Source organism: Ictalurus punctatus, chromosome 3, assembly GCF_001660625.3.
Source record: "Ictalurus punctatus breed USDA103 chromosome 3, Coco_2.0, whole genome shotgun sequence".
NCBI classification, from domain to species: domain Eukaryota; kingdom Metazoa; phylum Chordata; class Actinopteri; order Siluriformes; family Ictaluridae; genus Ictalurus; species Ictalurus punctatus.
In genome coordinates, this window is record NC_030418.2 from 3,486,683 (window position 1) to 3,506,761 (window position 20,079).

General features: G+C 41.2%; 1 protein-coding gene and 1 long non-coding RNA gene across 6 annotated transcripts in view; both read right to left on the reverse strand.

Annotated features, from left to right (window-relative positions):
• The window catches only part of LOC108262826 (uncharacterized), a 33,770-nt gene extending 33,618 nt beyond the window's left edge, over window positions 1-152 (reverse strand). For all 4 annotated transcript variants that reach the window (XR_001812020.3, XR_001812023.3, XR_001812022.3 and 1 more), the window contains exon 1: window positions 68-152. This is a non-coding gene — a long non-coding RNA (uncharacterized LOC108262826). The remainder of the gene's footprint in view (window positions 1-67) is intronic.
• A 5,685-nt stretch (window positions 153-5,837) lies between these two features.
• smoc2 (SPARC related modular calcium binding 2) overlaps window positions 5,838-20,079 on the reverse strand; it is a 36,762-nt gene continuing 22,520 nt past the window's right edge. For both annotated transcript variants that reach the window (XM_017464855.3, XM_017464856.3), the window contains exons 7-13: window positions 19,914-19,985; window positions 17,228-17,414; window positions 14,514-14,596; window positions 7,861-7,960; window positions 7,189-7,436; window positions 6,958-6,995; window positions 5,838-6,052 (exon numbers count right to left, since the gene is read on the reverse strand). In XM_017464855.3, the coding sequence (XP_017320344.1) occupies window positions 6,029-6,052; window positions 6,958-6,995; window positions 7,189-7,436; window positions 7,861-7,960; window positions 14,514-14,596; window positions 17,228-17,414; window positions 19,914-19,985 (752 nt within the window). In that variant the 3' untranslated portion in view covers window positions 5,838-6,028. The remainder of the gene's footprint in view (window positions 6,053-6,957; window positions 6,996-7,188; window positions 7,437-7,860; window positions 7,961-14,513; window positions 14,597-17,227; window positions 17,415-19,913; window positions 19,986-20,079) is intronic.

Here is a 20,079-nt window from a genome sequence, read left to right on the forward strand (position 1 = left end):
GATTGTCAGTTTCACAGTATCAATGAACATAAAGAAGAAGAAAATAAAACAGAAAAAGATAACTCACCTTTCTTGCTGCCATGAAATTCAGGTCAATTAGATGCTGCAACTTGCTGCCGAGCACGTGACTTGTGGAATATACCAAATATTTCCTAGGGGTCAATGTGGTTAGATAACAGGTTTGGAAGGTTTATTTAACGTCTATTTATCTGAAACATGCACTTAGGTTGATGTGAACGTCACTTTACCTGTGTTTAAAATGTTGTACTTTTATTTTATATGCATATTTGTAAATGTAATACACAGTGGAACACAAATGGCCCCCGCAATAGTGTAGTGGAATCACTCACTCGTGCTTCATAAGTACTGCTGTACATATCTAGTAGTTTATGCACATGATGTATTTGAATATCCAAAATGAAAAGTATTCACCAGAAATGACTTGCAATTGCTGTATGTTTACCTGTTAAATACTAAGAACTAATTGTAAAGTGCTAGCAAAACAAAAGAGTTAAACACTTTTCTTTTTCTTTTTTTAATGTCAATGAAAGTGATCTATGTTTAATTGTTGTTGTTTTTTTTTTTTGGATAGCTCCACTTTTAGCAAATGCAAATACTTTTGACCCAATCAGAACATAAGGGTTAATATATCAGTGAGTCCCCAGGCCCCTGCTGTCCTCCTGGCCATGTTTACCCAGGGTGCACTGCTCCCAAGTTGGCTGTAAATTGAGCCATGGCAAGCCAGCAGCCATTAAAATGGGTGATGGGTTTGACAGTAATTTCTCCACGCAGCATGCCAAAGCTGGGTCTGAATGCTTACTGCTAGTGCCCATTAAACACACACACACACACACACACACACACACACACTCCTGTGCCCAGGGAATGTCAAACACCATGCCCAAAGAACATGGTATCAATAGTATCACTGTGTAATATTTGTGTATAAGAAAGAGTGTGTGTGTGTGTGTGTGTGTGTGTGTGTGTGTGTGTGTGTGTGTGTGTAATAGGGTCAGAGAGAGAGAAGGTAATGTATGCGTCGACTGTATGTGTATTGGCAAGATGTTTTTAACACCACAAATCTCTTGATGAACGACGCTTCAGGTTTTGGTGTAAATTTTTACCCAAGATCAAATATACAAATCTTAAGTGTTTATGACTGATAATAATTTATTATGGTCATAGTGAATAACACACATAACCGATTGAGAAGTCGGAGTCAAGGACTTTGAACAGGGATGGAGGAAGAGAGAGAGAGAGAGAAGCTGAATTCTTGAATCTGATTGGTCAGAAGTTGTTGATTCATTTTCTGTAACAGTAGATCTGAAAACAGTGGCAACGGCATTGATGCGCGTGTACATTTTCCACCATGAGAAAGTCTTCAGGACAGAGTTTAACTTTTGTGGTTTCTCTGTAACATGACAAGCTGGGATGGGGTTTTTTTTTTTTGTCTTAATTAATTAATTAATTTCAAGACAGAGAAAAGAGAGAGGCTGGAAAGGCATGACTGTTTATAGCTGCTATAACATAACTGAACATTCTACAACAATTAGTGGGTTAGTGGTTATCACGTATGCCTCGCACTTCCATGGTTCCATGTCCCCCACCTTGTAACCTATATCATTACACAAAATAGTTACAGTATATAGCTATAATTCTTGCTAAATGCATGAGATTGGGTTGCCCCTGGTTTGATCCTGTGTCTGTATGTTCTACCTTGTGTCTATTTGGGCTTCTTCTTGGTAAAATGTATTCTCACATCATGCTCAGAGTTGACAGGATCTAAAGTCTCCAGATCCATCTCATCAGGACAAAGTCCTTACAAAAAACGAATGAATAAACGACAATTCTCTTTCTTCCTGTGTTAAACATTCTGAATATTCAGGCTAGGGCTTGTGCCTGATGTATAACCATCGCATGCCAATATTTCTATTCAGCATTACTCCCTGTACATGTCCACAAGATCTGATGACTTTTGAGAAAACTCGGTGGATTCTGCTTCATGTCCCCTGAACGTTTCGTAAACCGAAGGTTTGTGTCAGAATGTAATTTGCAGTTTGATGGGTACAGTCAGAGATCACATAAATCTGTGCTCAGGTGTGCCCATAAATAAGAAACACATGGCAAAGTTATCAATGGTGCACACACACACACACACACACATACACAAAATTACTGGTGTAATGCTTAGCATATCGTCAGGTTCTCCAGTGAGCTTGATTACTGTTTGGGCACCATATTGAGGAATTTCCCCGAAGGCGACTTTGGGTTCTGTTTCTTAAAGCAACCAGCTTACTGTGTGTTTTGTTCCTTTTCCTGGATCTGCGTCTGATTTGAGCTGTTTAAGGCAGCTAATAAGCATGTCTGGTGACTCATCACATTTCTGTCATTTTCTTCTGACCACCCTCACCGAACGAAGCAGACGCTAAGCTAATATGATCATCCTTGTGCTTTATTTTAAATGGCCTGTGCTTAGAAATGAATCATATACTACTGCCAGCGAATCTCTTAATCATGACTCATTTCATTGACATTTGATACATTGTTCATTGTTACTGAAATCTCTCAGGGGGAAAAAAACGGTAATAAACTGGGGTTTTAAGGTACAACTATCATTCTTTGGGTGGGCTATGAAATGTTACGTCTTTTTTTTTATACACGAGTTTTTTTCCAGGTGGTTTTAATCACTTTTATCTTTTGTAGGCTGTGCATCCATCCATACATCCATTTTCCATACCGCCTATACTACACGGGGTCACAGGGAGCTTCGAGCCTCTCCCAGGGAACTCGGGGCACAAGGTGGAGGACACCCTGGGCGGGGTGCCAACCCATCCCAGAGCACAATCACACACACCCTCACACGCTATGGACAATTTGGATATTCCAATCAGCCTACAAGCCTTTAGACTGGGGGAGGAAACCCCCCGAAGCATGGGGAGAACATGCAACCTCCTAGGCTATGCATATAGACGTATATATTCATCAAAAGGGGTTATTGTTTCAGTCACACTGTCACTCTTACAATAGAAACAAGTTTGAAGATACACTTATCTTGCACTTTAGGAAACACAACTGTATCTTTTTGGTCTTAGAAGTGAATCTTTCTATAATGCGATTTTCTTTTTATTCTTTAATGGTCTTAGAGGTGAATCACTACTCACTAGAATCATCTACCATCCTTTAGTGGCTGATTTCATTTGACGGTCTTTAATCTGATAAACTGTAACCGTTATCTTTGATGGTTGTGGCTTACAACTGAATAAAAGCAGAAATAAAATGACCTTAATATATCCTCTGCTAACTGGATGCAAGTACTCCAGTACTAGGTAATTGGATAATAATTGTGTTACTTTTAATAGTTGGTGGCTATAATAAAAGTGCTAGTATTGGGATTTCCTCTGTCACTCCATATCTGTGCCATTAATGTTGCTGGGCTAGTCATGAATGGTTATACAACTACCTAGAGTCATCTCTCTCTCTCTCTCTCTCTCTCTCTCTCTCTCTCTCTCTCTCTCTCTCTCTCTCTCTCTCTCTCTCTTTCGTTCACACTGGGGAATCTGGCAGGCCTTTGAGCAATCAGTGGATAATCTCCCCCTTCATGTTCGGCGGGGTGTCAAGACCAGGCCTAGTTCTGGCTAATCTCACCGCTCCAGGACATTTCTGCTGATCACCAACAACGCACCAAGCATGAGGACCGAGGTCATAGTCAGGTCAACAGGCTCCCAAGAGAGTGAAGGTGATGAGAAGAAGGAGGGGGGGGGGGATGCTATAGGATTACAGGCCATAGCCAGATTGGTGAAGTATGTTTAAAAGGTTTCGGCATTTGTTCCTTGGAGTTAGTGTTATTTATAAAGAACTGTTGGCATTTTAAACATTTTGCTAATAAACTATTACGCTAATAAGCTAGGTCTGGATTTTTGTGACGCTGCTTTGTGACAGTGTCTACTGTTATACGAATACGATTGAATTAGCAGACAGTAAAAAAGGTGGTGGCGATCAGAATTTACTGTTGAACTGTTTAAGACACAATCTACCATCAACTAAGCTTGCCATATTAATAATAGGTGGAGGAAAATACAATACCATTATGACAGTTCCACTGAAATGAACTTTCTCTGTGTAATTTATTGACGTAACGTTTGGACTTCAGTTGCTGAATCTGAGTACGACACACGATAATACGTATGTGTGTTAGGTAAACCACAAAGGGATTAGATTTTGGAAGCATCATAAAATAGTCATAAAAAGTTCCATACAGTGCCTGATACACTGTAAAACCGGATAGTTCATTTAACTTAAAGAATTTGAGGAAACTAATTACCTCAAAATTTTAAAGTTGATAAATCAGTTTCTTTCAGCCGAATACACTTCATCCATCCATCCATCTTCTATACCGCTTATCCTTCTTCAGGGTCACGGGGGAACCTGGAGCCTATCCCAGGAAGCATGGGGCACAAGGCGGGGTACACCCTGGACAGGGTGCCAATCCATCGCAGGGCACAACCACATACACACTCACACACCCATTCATACACTACGGACACTTTGGACACGCCAATCAGCCTACCATGCATGTCTTTGGACTGGAGGAGGAAACCGGAGGAAACCCCCGCAGTACGGGGAGAACACGCAAACTCCGCACACGCAGGACCACGGTGGGAATCGAACCCCCGACCCTGGAGGTGTGCGGCAAAAGCGCTAACCACTAAGCCACCGTGCACCAAATACACTTAAATATAACAAAAATTTTACTCAAACTTTGTCATTTAAAATAAATAGTTGTTATATTAAAGTGTATTCAAGACTATCCCGTCAAATGGGCTCACAACACTTCACGTTCTACAAAACTAAGTTTCCACTTAAGATTGTCATAGGAAAGAATATAGCCTTAAGATTGAAGTGCTAGTGGTGCTCCAGTCAGAAATTTCACCAAACGCTATATATATAACTGAGTTTCTGTATCACATGGCACCATATTGAACGACTTTTAGCCACAAGGTATCAGTTGCCCGTCCTTTTAATGTCTGACCTCCGTTATATAAAGGATCTACTAACAGGAATTAGTTTTCATTTTACCTTTTAAGTTGGAAACATATCCGCTCTCAAGAAGCAGTAACACAGACAAACTCTTAAAGCACTCGGTAATGGTTGATATGAATCATCAAGACATCTCTGATGCATTACCAGGTTGAGCGATTAAGTTTACAACTATAACAATGAGTATATTCTCAAACAAACCGCAGGTCTCTACATGTCCCTTGGAGACACCTGACCTTCGATCCTTGACCTGATCTTCCAAGCAGTGACCTGAAAATGATGTGTCAAGTGTCTTTGTATGGGTATTATCATGATAACACACTGTTGGTTGGTTTAGTTAGGAGAGAGTCTTTATTACGAGCAAAAAAAAAAAAAAAAAACATTTCACAGACAACTCGATATATACAGTGTATCGATATAAAACATAAAAAGTATATAAGATCTTTATTTCTAATCAGGACAAAGCCTGTCTTAGGCTTGATACATAGGTTAAAAAACCAAAAACAAACAAACAAACAAAAAAAAACGCCAGTACGCAACCGCAGTGTCTAACGTATTATTTTCTTTCACCACCTATGTGTAAATCTGGTGTCATATACAAAACAAGAAACATTTCAACAAGAAACACATCAACAGGACATGAGTAAGAAAAAAAAAAGCAACATGTAATACAATTCATACAAACTCAGAAATGCAGACTCACAAAGGACACATACATTGTATGTGTTAAAGTATTAACATTTTTTTTGTAAGGACATTAATATATATATATATATATATATATATATATATATATATATATATATATATATATATATAAAGCTAACTAACATCATTCACATGTTCAGCAGTCTGTTTAAATACCTTCTTTCTACAAAGTGAATTTACATCTTTTTTTCTTTTTCTTTTTTAAAGTACAAAGTGCAAATACTATGGGGGTCCATCGCCGTTTGTTGGGGGCAGGATCGCAGCGAGAAAAGGGGCAGAAATCTCAGCCTTGCTTTTTCACCGTGTTCTGGAAAGAGAAAGGAAACGAGAAGTTTAACACGTTACGTCCCTTAATAAAGCGTTTACAAGAAACATAACGAAGTTGTAAATAATCTATAGACATTTTCTGAACTTTATGAGCGCTTTCGGGGAAAATAAAGATTTACGAGTTAGCTATGCGCTATGGCGTTTTTATATGATCCTGAAGTGGGATGTTTAAAATAAAATACTCTATTTGACACAAAAAGTGTTGGGTTTTATTGGATTTCATACAGACGAAGTCGTAAAGACGGCTACGGCTCATAGCCTTGAGCTAACTGTAACTCAGTGACTTGCATCCTTACAAATCCTTTCAAATTTGCAGTTTCAAATCTGCATAAAGTACTACTTTTGAAATATTTTCTAACTTGAATAAGGTGTTTTTTTTGTTATTCAAGTACGAAAACGATTATTATGCTAAAATATAAAGTATAGTAATGTTCAACCATATATACACACGCAGGGTATTAGTTACAAGAGTGAATGTAGGTCTGGACCTGCGGATAGCTCCTCGGAGTTTAAGTGGTTAAGCAAAAAAAAAAAAAAAGATTTTGTTCACTCTACTTAGGCACTTAAAAGATATTAATATTAGTAACACTTCTTCTATGGATGTTTTAATAGAGTGGTTTACACACACATTAGAAACTAAAGTAAGTTAATAATCCCAGTAGGATCTGAGAAGAGGCAGTGATCAGATAAACTGCTTTCATTGGGAGGATATGTTTTCATTTCATTAGTATTCTTTTTTTTTTCTCTCTTCTCTTTTCTCACAAACTATCAGTGTCTGCTTTCTCTGACAGCTGTGCGTTATAAGTTGCAAGGTTGCCTAATAAAGACGTAGGAAAACATGCAGTAGTGAGCATGGAACAGAAACAGAAACAGTCAGTTACTCACTAGTTTACTGGAGGTTGTGCCTTCGCTTGTTTTGGCCCCTGAGGAGAAGGCAATGAGAATGTTTTACAACCATTAGCTCGACAAACAATCCAGAGAAAATCTATAATTATGTGCAATTACACATTTATTTGGTGGAACCAAACACTTAGTAATCTGTCATATCTGCCAGATTCACTAGGAAAACCGATATGATGAGCGTCTTAGCGTTTCCCTCTTCGTGCGCCTGCCTACCTTCTTCCTTCGTGACCCCAAGGCAGCCTATCAGCTCCTGTAGTGAGAGGGCCTTGTCGTTACTGATGTCGCAGTACTCCACAAACTTCTTCACGCACTTCTTTGGTTTGGATTTCTTACGCAGCAAGCGTCTGAAAGGCTTGATCTCCTTTTTGCCGATGTCACCGCTCAAGTTCTTGTCCAGCTGACTGAAGTACCAGTGCACAACCCGCTCTTCCAGAGTGTGGTTAGGGTCTGGTTCTGGCATTCTGTACGAAGAGCAGATGATGATTAGTTTTTGTCCAGTGCCAGTATTGGAACAGTTTGAGTCTGGCTTCTTACTAGTATCCCATTAAAGTGTTCTTTAGTTTGTCCTTTTGTGGCAACCCATAAAAAAACCCTATACAAATGAGCGTTTTTGGTGAGGGCTACACGTATTACCCAATTGCAAAACCATTACCTATCCAAAGAGTCTTGGAATATTGTTTTTTTTTTATCGAAGAGTGTATGGATTTCTTAAGGTACCATTCAAGCCAAGACCCAGTATTGCAGTGCAGTGATAAAACAATATCATAATATCCTATCCAGGTGTCCTTGATTTGCGTAACCGCATTTTAAAAAGCTCAGCACTATATCACGTTAAGTGCTTCACATACAGACCCTTCCCCGTCAAATATACAGGTGTTTGCTTACCTTCCGGCAGCAGCTGGATCAGTAACTGCGTGCACCATGTCCGTAGACAGCGCGTCCAAAACGCTCGTCAGAAATTCGTTTTTCTTGCTACCGGGGCAGCCTGAAAAGCAAAAACATACGCGTGTACGCTTTGTCAAGGATAGCGCGGATGAGTGACGCGATTATATATAAAGGAGAAAGTGTACAAGCTCCTCCACATCATGGTAGTCGTAGACAGATCACGGGTACTTTAGGCAGCCCAATAAACTGTGTGTGAGAGGTGTAAAAATAACAGACGTCGTACAGCTTTAACAGCGACGAAACACAACCAAAGAGGAAAGGTTTAGAGGCTGCCATAAAGGCCAGACCAGCCCATCATAAGAGAGGAAGAGAAGAAGTGTCATGCTGAGGATTTTATAGGTACAGGTAACAACAGCGTAGCGTGTCTGGGAAAATCATGCATTCGGCTGATTCAAACACAGAGGCAGCCATGTTCTGAGAAAAAAAACAACAACTTGGAAACATCTCTGATAGGAAATAAAGGTACTAAACTGTAAGTTTCCTTGTTGCTGGCGGGGTACCACCAAGAGTACATCTTTTGTACCTTTAGTATGTATTGTTTACCTACAAATTTAAATATAGTACACCTATAAGGTATACTTGGGCCTTTATGACTGCTAACTTTAAAGCTTTGCTCTACGGTACACAACATTTACATTCCCAGGCACAGACTAAATTTACTAAAGAAGTTCTATTGATGGTACCATAGAAGGGGTGAACAGTTAAAGTTTTACCCACAAGGTCAAGGCAAAGAAGCTTTATATAATTGATCAGGCTTGGCCCCGTCACTCTTGCAAATAAATGTACCAGAAAAGGTTATTTAGAGCAACACCATAGAGGAACCATCCACCCATCCATCTTCTATACCGCTTATCCTTCTTTCAGGGTCACGGGGAACCTGGAGCCTATCCCAGGGAGCATGGGGCACGAGGCGGGGTTCACCCTGCACAGGGTGCCAATCCATCGCAGGGCACAATCACATACACACTCACACACCCATTCATACACTACGGACACTTTGGACACGCCAATCAGCCTACCATGCATGTCTTTGGACTGGAGGAGGAAACCGGAGTACCCGGAGAAAACCCCCGCAGCACGGGGAGAACATGCAAACCCGACCCTGGAGGTGTGAGGCAATCGTTCTAAGCACTAAGTCACCGTGCGCCTCATAGAGGAACCAACATTTTTAATTCCATACAGAGCCATAGGTCCATCTACTGGTTTGTTTTTGGGACGTGAGAGGAAACAAGAAGACTTTGGACTAGGGACCCTGTGAAACTGCAATATTACAGCAACATACCGCCAGCTGGAATTTAAAAAAATTTATTTAGTTCTCTGTGACACCGGCAAAAATGTTAAAAATCGGCCAATCGCAGGCTTCTTCAGAAACCCTTTCTCATTCTTCGATGGAATCACTTCTTTGCTAGCTAGGTATTACTGAGTCTTAATGAGTCCTTATTTTTTTAAAAAAAAATTTCGAGTAATAATGCAGATTTGTAGCAATGACGTTCCACGTGATTTCCCAGACAAGCTTCAAATATAGAATACTACGTGGGAAGGCTTGTCTTCACGGCCTTTTCTCATAAAGATTTGATGCAAGGTTATCGACCACGTCTAACATTATTTCTGGACACTTTAGGAAAACGGCATCCATATACAACCACCACAGGGTGAAGAAACACCAAGTTCAACGATCCTAATTATCGTAATATAGTGGAAGGCTGTATCATTTCAGTAAGCCTAAGGTGCTTTGAGGAGGGCGTGTAGAGAGGTGGATTCCTCCTCAGGCTTTTCCTTCCCCCCCCCCCCCCCCCCCCCCCCCCACCACCCTCTTTCGTCCTATTCTACGTCCGCCTACACATCCATCACTATCTCCCATTTCAGCATGGCCTTCGCAGACGGTGTGTGGAGGTGAGGAGTGAAGGCTGGAGTGTTTATGACTAGTCCCCACGGCTACAGATTCTCTTACGCCACAGAGATAATTGCATGGTACAGACCTCTCCAACAGGTGTGTGAAGCCGAGTCTGCAGTAAACACACAACCCCGAGATACGGAGAAGGCTTAAAATATGGCTTAAGAAACCAGGGGAGTGTGGGCCGCACATGTTTGTCTGCTGTTTGAGAGATGCTGCAAGGCTTTATAGGGCTCGAGTTTGGGTTTTAGTTGGCTTTTATGGGCCAAGTTCCAATATAAGATCTCGCCCACCTGTTCACGTGGGAGTCGGAGCTGCATTCTTCTTTCTCCCCTTTGAAAAACATCAAGTCACTCCCACACCATGAAAACCATCTCTCAAATCACTAGGGATTTATAGTACTGGCAACCGCGAGCCTTGGCTCATAAATTTTCAATAGAAAGTGTTGGGGTTTTTTTTTTCATTCTAAAAGCAGCATATCAAAGCTCTGATCTGTCACGAAATGTTCATTAATCCTCCTGTTAGACTGCGGTCTTTGAATTGACTAAATTTACAGGGTTTATATGTATACATATATACGTGATATTAATAGAACGACTGCTTTTATTGCAGCGCGTAGTTAGCTCATTTAGCAAGATCGATATTACCGTGTTGATAAGTATCAGAAGTGATATACATTATCTACAGTACAGTCAGTTTCAAAGGCATTAAGGCTATCTGAAAAATATACATTATATAAACTAAGTTTTGGAAGACGTTTGGGACACCCTGTAGACCTGTTAAACAACGTAGACGACTCAAACAACGTATATCTCATAATATAATATAAGCCCTTCCAAGAATGAACTTCCGAAAGTCGTATTAGGGACTGGATTTGTTTTACATGGCAAAGTATCGTTATTACTGGAGTATCTCTTGGAGTTCAGCCCCGTCCAAATCCATCCAAGTCCATCATGTCTGTAATTTGTACAAGCGTCAGGAAAGATCACGGTGTAGAAATAACCCCAGGAAATATATCCCATCCAAACTGCCATGTTGGTAAAAAAAAAAAAAAAAATCTTTTATGTACTGTGGGAAATGATGTGTGCAAATCAAACCAAATTGAAGTATTGGCCAACAACGAACAATGTGCCAGAGAAGTTACGCTTCTAGGCACGGGGTTAGAAGAAGAAGCCTTTATTCGTCACATATACATTACAGCACAGGGAAATTCTTTTCTTCGTATATACCAGGAAGTTGGGGTCAGAGCGCGGGGTCAGAGCGCAGGGTCAACCGTGATACGGCGCCCCTGGAGCAGAGATGGTTAAGAGCCTTTCTCAAGAGCCCAACAGTGTCCCTGTAGCTTGGCAGTTCTGGGGTTGAATAACTCTGATCTCATATACTCGAACCTAACAACAACAGATCTAAAGGCATGAAACAATCATAAGATGTGCAGGGTCGCAGGGAACAACCTATCGCAGGGTACAATCACATACACACACCCTGGACAATTTGGAAATGCCAATCAGCCTACAGCAGGTGTCTCTGGAGTGGGGGAGGAAACCCCTGAAGCACGGGGAAGAACATGCAAGCTCTGTGCACACAGGGTGGAGGCAGGATTCGAATCCCCAAACACTGGACGTACGTGGCAAACGTGCTAACCTCTAAGCCACCATGCCCCCCTAAGTGTCACTATAAACGGATAAAAACCACAAAACATTGTGATCGTTGGAATAAAACAACACCCCATCACAACAGCACACCTTTTTATATTTGTTATATTTCTTGTGCATAATGAAACCATTCCATTCTCTTTTCTTGCACCTTATTGTCCTAGACGAGTCCTAGCGTTTACGATGCACAAATAAAAAGTGAAGTGGCGCGACTAGCATCATCCCAGGTGCCTCTACTCAAGTCAGCATTTCTCGATCCTGGTTCTGGAGTAGCCCGTGCCCCGCGTATATTTTAGTGTGTTCTCTCCGCTACCTCTTGTTTCTGGCTAATTAGTTAGAAATAGGGTAGTCCACGACTAAGATTTAGAAACACGACATTAGATCAGGAAATAGGAAATTTTACTGTGCATGACTGCTATTTAATATATTTCTAATTTGGCTATTTATCTTAGCATAATAGAGGCGTTTGTTAGTTTATCCTCCCTCACAGGTTATTGTAGACAAGGATTTAGATGCGGCGCTCGACCTGTCTAGTGCAGATGATGTGTACATACGGTATATACATGTAGAGTGTGTGCGAGTGTGTGTGTGTGTGTGTGTGTGTGTTATTTCATTAACACGACTGGAGCGAGGCCGTGCCAGCAGTCAGAAGCGAATGCCAAGCCTCCTTCCCCAGGTCTGCTCTTTCTCTCTCCAGGGATGGCAGCTAGCAAATAAACCTCCTCTCACCGCAGATGTGCTTTCAACACGACTGCCCCCGTTTTCCCTCTTCACCCCGTAAAGCTCTCATCACCATTCCTTCAGTAATACACACACTGCTGGGCTGTGAGAAGCACATTTATAACCATCACAGCGAAACAGGCGCTCCAGGCAAATCAGGCAGGATGCTGTCTGAATCAGGGGGTGGAGGGCGGTGGGGTGGGGGGTGTCTAGATATGTGTGTGTGTAGGAATGTCTTTCTGTATGATGAACGCTTCGGCAGACATACTGGCTTTCACTTTCACTAACCACTGGCCCTAGGACATAGGAAAGAGGAAATTGGCTATGGACAAGTTTCTCGCCACAAAACTTGTGGGCTAGGGATTCTGCTAGACGTACGGAGACCTTCATGCCCCGTAATCAACCAACCATGACCATTAGATCTGCTCTCGCACGGCACCTGTGGACAAGCTGCTGGCAAGAGAAATGGCTGAGTAAACTTACACACGCACACACACACACACACACACACACACACCCTGAAAACAGACAGAGCTCTGTTCATTAACACTCCGCATTAATGGCATGTTTGAAAAAGCGTACAGTATTACGTTAGCCAAACAGCACGCAGAAGGGAAACCCGAGGCCAAGGAAACACATTTCCAATAAGAAGTTTGTCTCTAGAAGGCATAAAGGAATTCTGAATATATCTTTGTTTTATTGTTCTTTAATTGACAATTTGTGAAAATTGAAGTTTAGGACGAAAGGCATTTTAATCACCCCTTCGAAAAGTGAGGATAAGCACGATTACGCGGTTTTGCCCTTTCGCCTTCATCCTCTTAAAGCACTTGAAATGTCATAGTAAAAGCACATGTATGTGGTTATAATTATTCACACACACACACACACACACACTTCACCATGTTTCAAAAGCCTGTTTTTCCTCATCCCGCTTAACCGTGGTATAGTTAATCCCATTAGCGTCTGGGAAATGTTAAATGCCAGTTGGATTGTGTGTGCAATTGAGGGAATTTGTGTGATGGCGTGAACATTTCACTTTGCATTTCTTTAAAGAGGAAAAAAAAGAAAGAATGAAAGAAAGAAAGAAAAAACCCTTCTGTGATGTTCTTAATCAAAGTCAGACGCGGATAAATTAGCTGTCTGTTTTATGTTATTTTCCTGTGGTCATTCCCTTTCTTCCTCTCTTCTCTCCACCCATCTCGTGCATTCCTTCCATCCTTTTCATCCCTCCCGAATACATATCTATCCACCCCTCCTTGCCCTCCCTCAACATGATCTAATCTCTAATCTTTTTTTCTCTCTCGCCACGATTCAACTGTGTATCTACCTTTACCTGCCCGCTGGACAGTCGGTGGAACTTTACAGCGCTGGAAAGACACGTTCGCAGGCAGAAAACACAAGCGCACAGACAGACACACCTGGATGGCTGTGGGTAATGAGGTGATAACCATCCTGGTACTTTTTCTTTTCAACAGGGTTGATATAAATTCAACAAATTTGTCAAAACTAACCACACTGGAGGCATCGCACCAGGATCTGCAATAAAGGCTGAGCACACACACACACACACACACACACACACACACACACGCTCCCTCTCAGGAACCCGCATACCCACATAGGCATGAGCTTGCATTGAGACAGTACAGTGATGCGTAAGTGCAAAACACATTAACAAACCAAACTGCAACAGCAAAAAAAAAAAAAAAAAGACAACCGCAAAACTGAATAAGACAACAAATCAAAAAGACAACAGAAAAACAAAAACAAAAACCATGACAAAAACAGAAAAAGACAACAGCAAAACCAAAAACACAACAAAACTGGAAAATAAAGTCGATTTTGCTCGTGTTTGTGTTTAAGTTGTGTTTTTGATTTTGCTGTCATGTTTCCAAATGGGCTTTTGCATTTTTGCTGTTGTTGTTGTTGTTGTTGTTGTTTTGTGTGTTTGCTGTTACTGTATGTTTTCAGATTTGCTGTTGGGTTCCTGGTTTTGAGACCATGTTTTATTCCGAATTTGATGATTTTATTGTTTTTTTGTTTTGTTTTGTTTTGCTGTTGTGTTTTTGTTTTTGTTGTCATGTTTCCGAATTTGATGATTTTATTGTTTTTGTTCGGTTCTGCTGTTGTGTTTTTGTTTTTCCGATTTGCGTTACCTCACACAGCATGACGGTCTCAAGCGCACTTACGTACTCGTATCGGAAATGTAACGGAACGGGCGACTGGAAGAGGAGTTTAGCGCGAACGTTTTGTATTACCCGGAAATCAGCGCCACCGTTGCCACGCCGATGCGGCCGCTGGAGATTTAAAAACACACGTGCGCTTACCCTGAAGATGTCTGCTCCTGTAAAGATCTTTCGGTTTGTTGGGATGTGCCCTCGCGTTGCCGTCACATTTTGGCTGCTCGTATCTGTGGCGAGAGAAGCACACAAAGCACAATTGTTTTCTTTGTATAAATAAATGATGGAACAAGAATCAAAATCCAAACGTTTTGGAAATAAAATACTGTGGTCCCGGCTCTTCTTTCACATGGTAAAATAACAAAAATGCCGCAAGCCTCGGGTGAAAACCGTTTCGAAATTTTTGAAATGCCACCTACTGATCTAAAATCGGTTCCATTTGTGATTTGGGCCTGGAGTAAAGTGCACAATCCACTAGTCATGGTCTATTGGGCTCTCGGTTTACGAGCGTAATGTCGAACTAAAAACCGAAAGAGTCTGATGTCGTGGAAAAATAAATAAACAAATACCCAGGAGCACTCAACGAGATCCGTTGGAGTGCTTGATTACATATTTATGAAAACGATAAATGAAAATGCAGAGCGATCGACAAGCGTGATGAGGAAATCGTGGACTAAGACTGAAAACGAAGGAGGAAGAGGGTGAAAAAGAGTGAGAGAGTGCACGGGACACAGAGAAGTATTCATGAATCGGCTTGGAAAATGAACAAGTTCCAGTCACTGCGTGGGTACATGGCCAAGTAAGACCAAGAACAGGAGAGAAGGAGAGAGAGAGAGAGAGAGAGAGAGAGAGACAGACAGAAGGAACAGGCGAGGACCCTTGTAGGTGCACTAATGTGCATTCTGGCATTCTGCCCTGAGCTTTGTTAACACGATACTGCGCTGAGCAATACGTCGCAATTCGCAACTCCACTGAAAACAGATCCTGCGAGGCTTATAGAGCGATCCTGACGCTAAATCAGTACCAATGACCCCTAGTCGTGGTAGCCGGTAAGTAGTATTGCCGTGCCGCACATTTCACGCAGATTGCTAACGATGTAGCTGATCGTTTTCAACGCGTAAAGTTGCTTTTACCATTTTGTCTGACTGACATAAATGTGAAAAGGAGACTAAATCAGATTTGGCTGAGTAGAGAACCCTGAGGGACCCCGTAGCCCATTTTTGGACCACACTGTAAGTTGGATAATGGGACCTGCCCCGGGAGTATATTAGATGTACTATAGGGTCGACCGGAATGTACCATTTTAAAAGGCAAGAAAGGGGTTTCCTCTTTCAACGCGTAAGAAGTGCTACTTTAGGACGCCAAACAACAAACTATTTGAATTTGAAATGACGTGCGACGTTTGTCTTGAAAATGATGTTTGAAAGACATCATAACAGTTACAATAATAAATATTCTAGTACTCCAAACGTATCTATAGACAGAAAAAAGAAACAGCTGAACAGAATCATGCCAGTAGCTCTACGTAACTTCATGTATGTCGTGTATTTGCTTGTATTAAGTTCTCATTAAATGCTGCATCCGCTATGTATGAGACTAAATTCCAGTTACATACAGAAGGTTATTAAGAGCCGAATTTATCGTTTGTAGGTCCATGGGAAAAAAATTATGTTAGCAAAGTAATGGGGGAAAATGTAAACCTTCCAGTGCAATACCACTAACCTCTTTTCATCGTCCAACAATCTTCAATTTTAGAAACCAAGGCTACCTTGGACCTAATACTGGGACAGTGTACATTTTGTGTACACATCAGGTCTATTTTAAGCATACTCCAAGTCTGTACAACATCATCTAAGCATAACCATGTGTATTAAAACTGAACTGGACCACGCAGTCACCCCGGTGGTACCCCTTTAAATCGCTGGGGAAATGTCAGATCTGGAAGCTCTCAGTGATGCCTTTTGAAGAGGATATAAGCCATTTGTCAGCTGGCTGTTTTCTAAAAGTCCAGAAGTCCCCGAAGGAGCTTTCGCAGCATCAAAAGCAGTTGAAATTTTTAGGAATCCAAATTTGGGAACTAGAAAGCCTAGAATCTTTTTCGTGTAAAACTGTCACCCAGATTAGAGCATCTTGAGATGAGAGATTGAAGAAGCTTGTCTTAAAGTTGCCATGAAATGGCTTCTTAGCTCGATGTTGGCATATATATTTCTGATATAACAGCCAATCGCGTCCGAGATATGGCACAACCCGAACACAATGAACAGCAAAGAGCTTAGAGAGCTTTTGATTGATTCTTACTCCTGGAAAGGCCCTGATGGTGTATAAATATGGAATCCCATTCTCACTCAGTCAGAGGAAGCAACAGAGTAATAACCTCCTAATGCAGAGCAAGACTTTCCCCCAGGGGTCGGACATATACAGTCTAGAGAGCATTAAATTGGACACAAATTTGCACAAATACGGAATCATTTTCCCCAGAAGCTCTGAAACACCAAATTGGGTTCCATGGGGAACTTTAAGAGACACGAAAAGCTCTTGAGCTGTACAAGAGACCCTGCTGTGGATGGATCCAGATGGATAACGTACTGTAAAGAGAGTTTACGCCCAAGTCTCACGGACTTGTACCCAAGAACTGCTGCTGTAATCATAAAGACTCTGAAGCTCATACTGAACATCCTTTCTACACACTTAGTCCTGTTTGACTTTACAGTATACAATTGCAGAACAGTGTACAATAATTTCTAATCCCACTATCCGGTGTCACCCAGAAGAGCATGGCTTCCCTTTTGAGTCTCTTAAGATTTCTTCTTCATGCCAGCTCTACCAATAAAAATCGAACTGAATGGAATTATTGAACTCACCTGGTAGAGGTGCCAGGTATGGGCCGTCCTGTGTCTATTAAGACGCACCAGCAGTAGCCAGTCGAAGGGTGACACTGGACTGGCTTATATAGACCACCTTGGGCACAGTCGGGGATGAAAACTGCCTCGTTCTTATGTTGCCTCGCCTCCTCTTGCGCCGTCAGCTGCTCTTGATCACAAGAAGAGGCTACGAGAAAACGGACAGGTGGATAGAGACTTGATTTATTTTCACACAAACAGTGCTTTTAACTACTTGGCAAACTGAGGACGCAATAATGCAGATAGAAAGAAATATAGATTCGGTGGAAGACCAATGATGGTCATCTCGCCTAAAAAAAAAAGCATCTGAATTTGCAAGATTACGCCCATCCACGTTCCCTTAATGTATTCTGACGACCTACAAGATTATATGTGGTGAGGCAGAAAACAAAACAGATGATCATGTGATCTCAGTATAAATACACCTGTCCCTGGAGAACCCCAGAGTGTGTTATAGAACAGCATCATAAAGATCAAGGAGCTTCCAGAACCAAGTATGAATCAGAGTTGGGAAAGAAAAAAAATGGCACAGCCCTGACTCTTGAAGAGGCCATCAATCAAAAGTCAATCAAATGAAGCTTAGTCGGAAACACAGAGAAACTTTCAATGAGGGGGGAGGGATGTAAACATCTGCAAGTTACTTTACATATTGAACGGATGGATGATGAAAAGGGAAAAGAAAGGGCAGAAAGTGGATAGAGGAGCAACGGAGGGCATTATGGCTGGAGACTCTGAGAAAAAGTATGTTCTTAGTGCCTAAGCGATATTATTATTTTACACATGCGTCCTATTTCACTTCAGTCTTAAAAAGCCATTAAATCTCGACCATTTCATCTTCAAACACAATTCACAGTGACACACACACACACACATACACACACACAAACCCCCCCCCCCTCCCCCTCCCGAAATGCATGATGCACTTTACCCCAGCCCTGAATGAATAAAAGGTCCATATGGGGAATGCATTCTGACTTGAAAAGATTAGATTTAGCTACAAGTGCTACATCAGGATTCAATCACGTCTGTCCTCTCTTTAGAAGCCTAATGCTTTACCGAACCGTTCTCCCTTAATGTTTCAAAACCCCTCCAGAAAAGATGGGTGAACGAATTTGAAAAATAACTATAAACGAGAGGGACGCTTCTGATCTCTTTCATTTATTTATTTATTTATTTATTTTTACTGAGAAATGAACGACAGAGACGTACATCTTTCTAGTAACTCTCTTCCTTTTCTCAGCCCTGTTGTACCTTATTATCTTTCCTTTCTTTCACAATATCCCACACATATCCTCCTCACCCCCACCACCCCCACCTTTGTGCTCTGAACAGCTGGTAAAGAAATAATCAGCGCTTTACCCGGAGAACAAGTAACTAATGAAAACCATCCACACGCCGGCTTTTTATTGATCATAAATCATGAAGATGTCACAGTCAAACTATTTGCACACACTCACACGCAGCACTGTCCAAACTGCTTTCACGCGGCTTTTATTGATCGTAAATCATCCGGACATCATAATCGAACCGTTCACGGACACTTTTTGTGTGTGTGTGCGCGCTTATGCTGCCTTGGTGCATGCACTCGCTTATTTCCAAAAGGGATTTAATACAGGCTTTGCTGCTCCATGCAGTTACATCCACATGTCAGCACAGCATTTGGGATTTGTGTTCTATTTCTGTTCATACCGAGGGGGAAAAAAAAGCCGGTCAGTGTGTCAAATCTACGGTTTGTAAAACAGCTGTTAATGAAAAAAAAAAACACCTCTTATTTATTTATTTATTTATCTATCTATTTATTTATTTATTTATTTATTTACAGCTTTATTATTTGAGAATGGAAGTGCATATACTGTGTATATGTGTGGAGACAGGTTCATGACTGATCTGTCAATTATATCTTTACATACATAAGAGATTTAATAAAGGCGTCACTAATCAGTGCAGTCAGAGAGATTTCTTTTTTGTTTTGTTTTTTTGTTTTCTTTACAAAGCACCAGAAAACCAGAGTTCCAGCTGTAAGGTTTATGCTACTTGCTCAAGAACTAATAGTGCTTAGTGGGAGGGGCTAGCAGCACTCACGGATGCTGATTGTTTACACGTATTGCATCGCAGTGACGAAAATGCTTGGTTCTTTTTTTTTTTTTTTGACATAGAAATGCAGAAGAAAGAGAAACGGCAAGGTTTTTACTGCCTGAATGTCATCAACCACGTCTCGGCTAGTGACGTAGGGATCGATCCGACAAAGGAACGAGCTTAATTCAAACAAGTACCGGAATACATCGCATGCGCTCGTAAACAAGAAAACAGCAACTTAAAATCAAACGAATGATGCAACACGTATAAAAAAAAAAAAACCCACAAAAAAAAAAACAGCGCTCCTCATGAATGCATAATAAAACAGCGCTTCTCATAAACACACATTAAAAACGCATGCAGCATGAACTCGCATAATCACACATTAGCACTTCTGAGCTAGCGACTAGAAGCTCCAAGGCCTTGCATCTGATTATGGGCAAGTTCTCTGACTGGATTTTTGCATTACATCAATGCTGTGAGAATGAACTGATTGATTGGGAACGTAAAAGTACAGCCATTAAGAAAAAGAAAAGGGGAAAGGGGAACGAAACATGAAACTTAAACTCACTTTGTGTCCTCGTCCTGTTCTGTCTGCTGCGCACCTGCTCAGTCCAGAGAGTCGGGTACTGTGAGATCATGTCTAGGGAAAAATAACAAAAGCTTTAAAGTCAATTCATTGTATTGAACTTTTTTTTCTTCTTGGTTTTTTTTTTTTTTTTTTTTTTTTTGTTGCC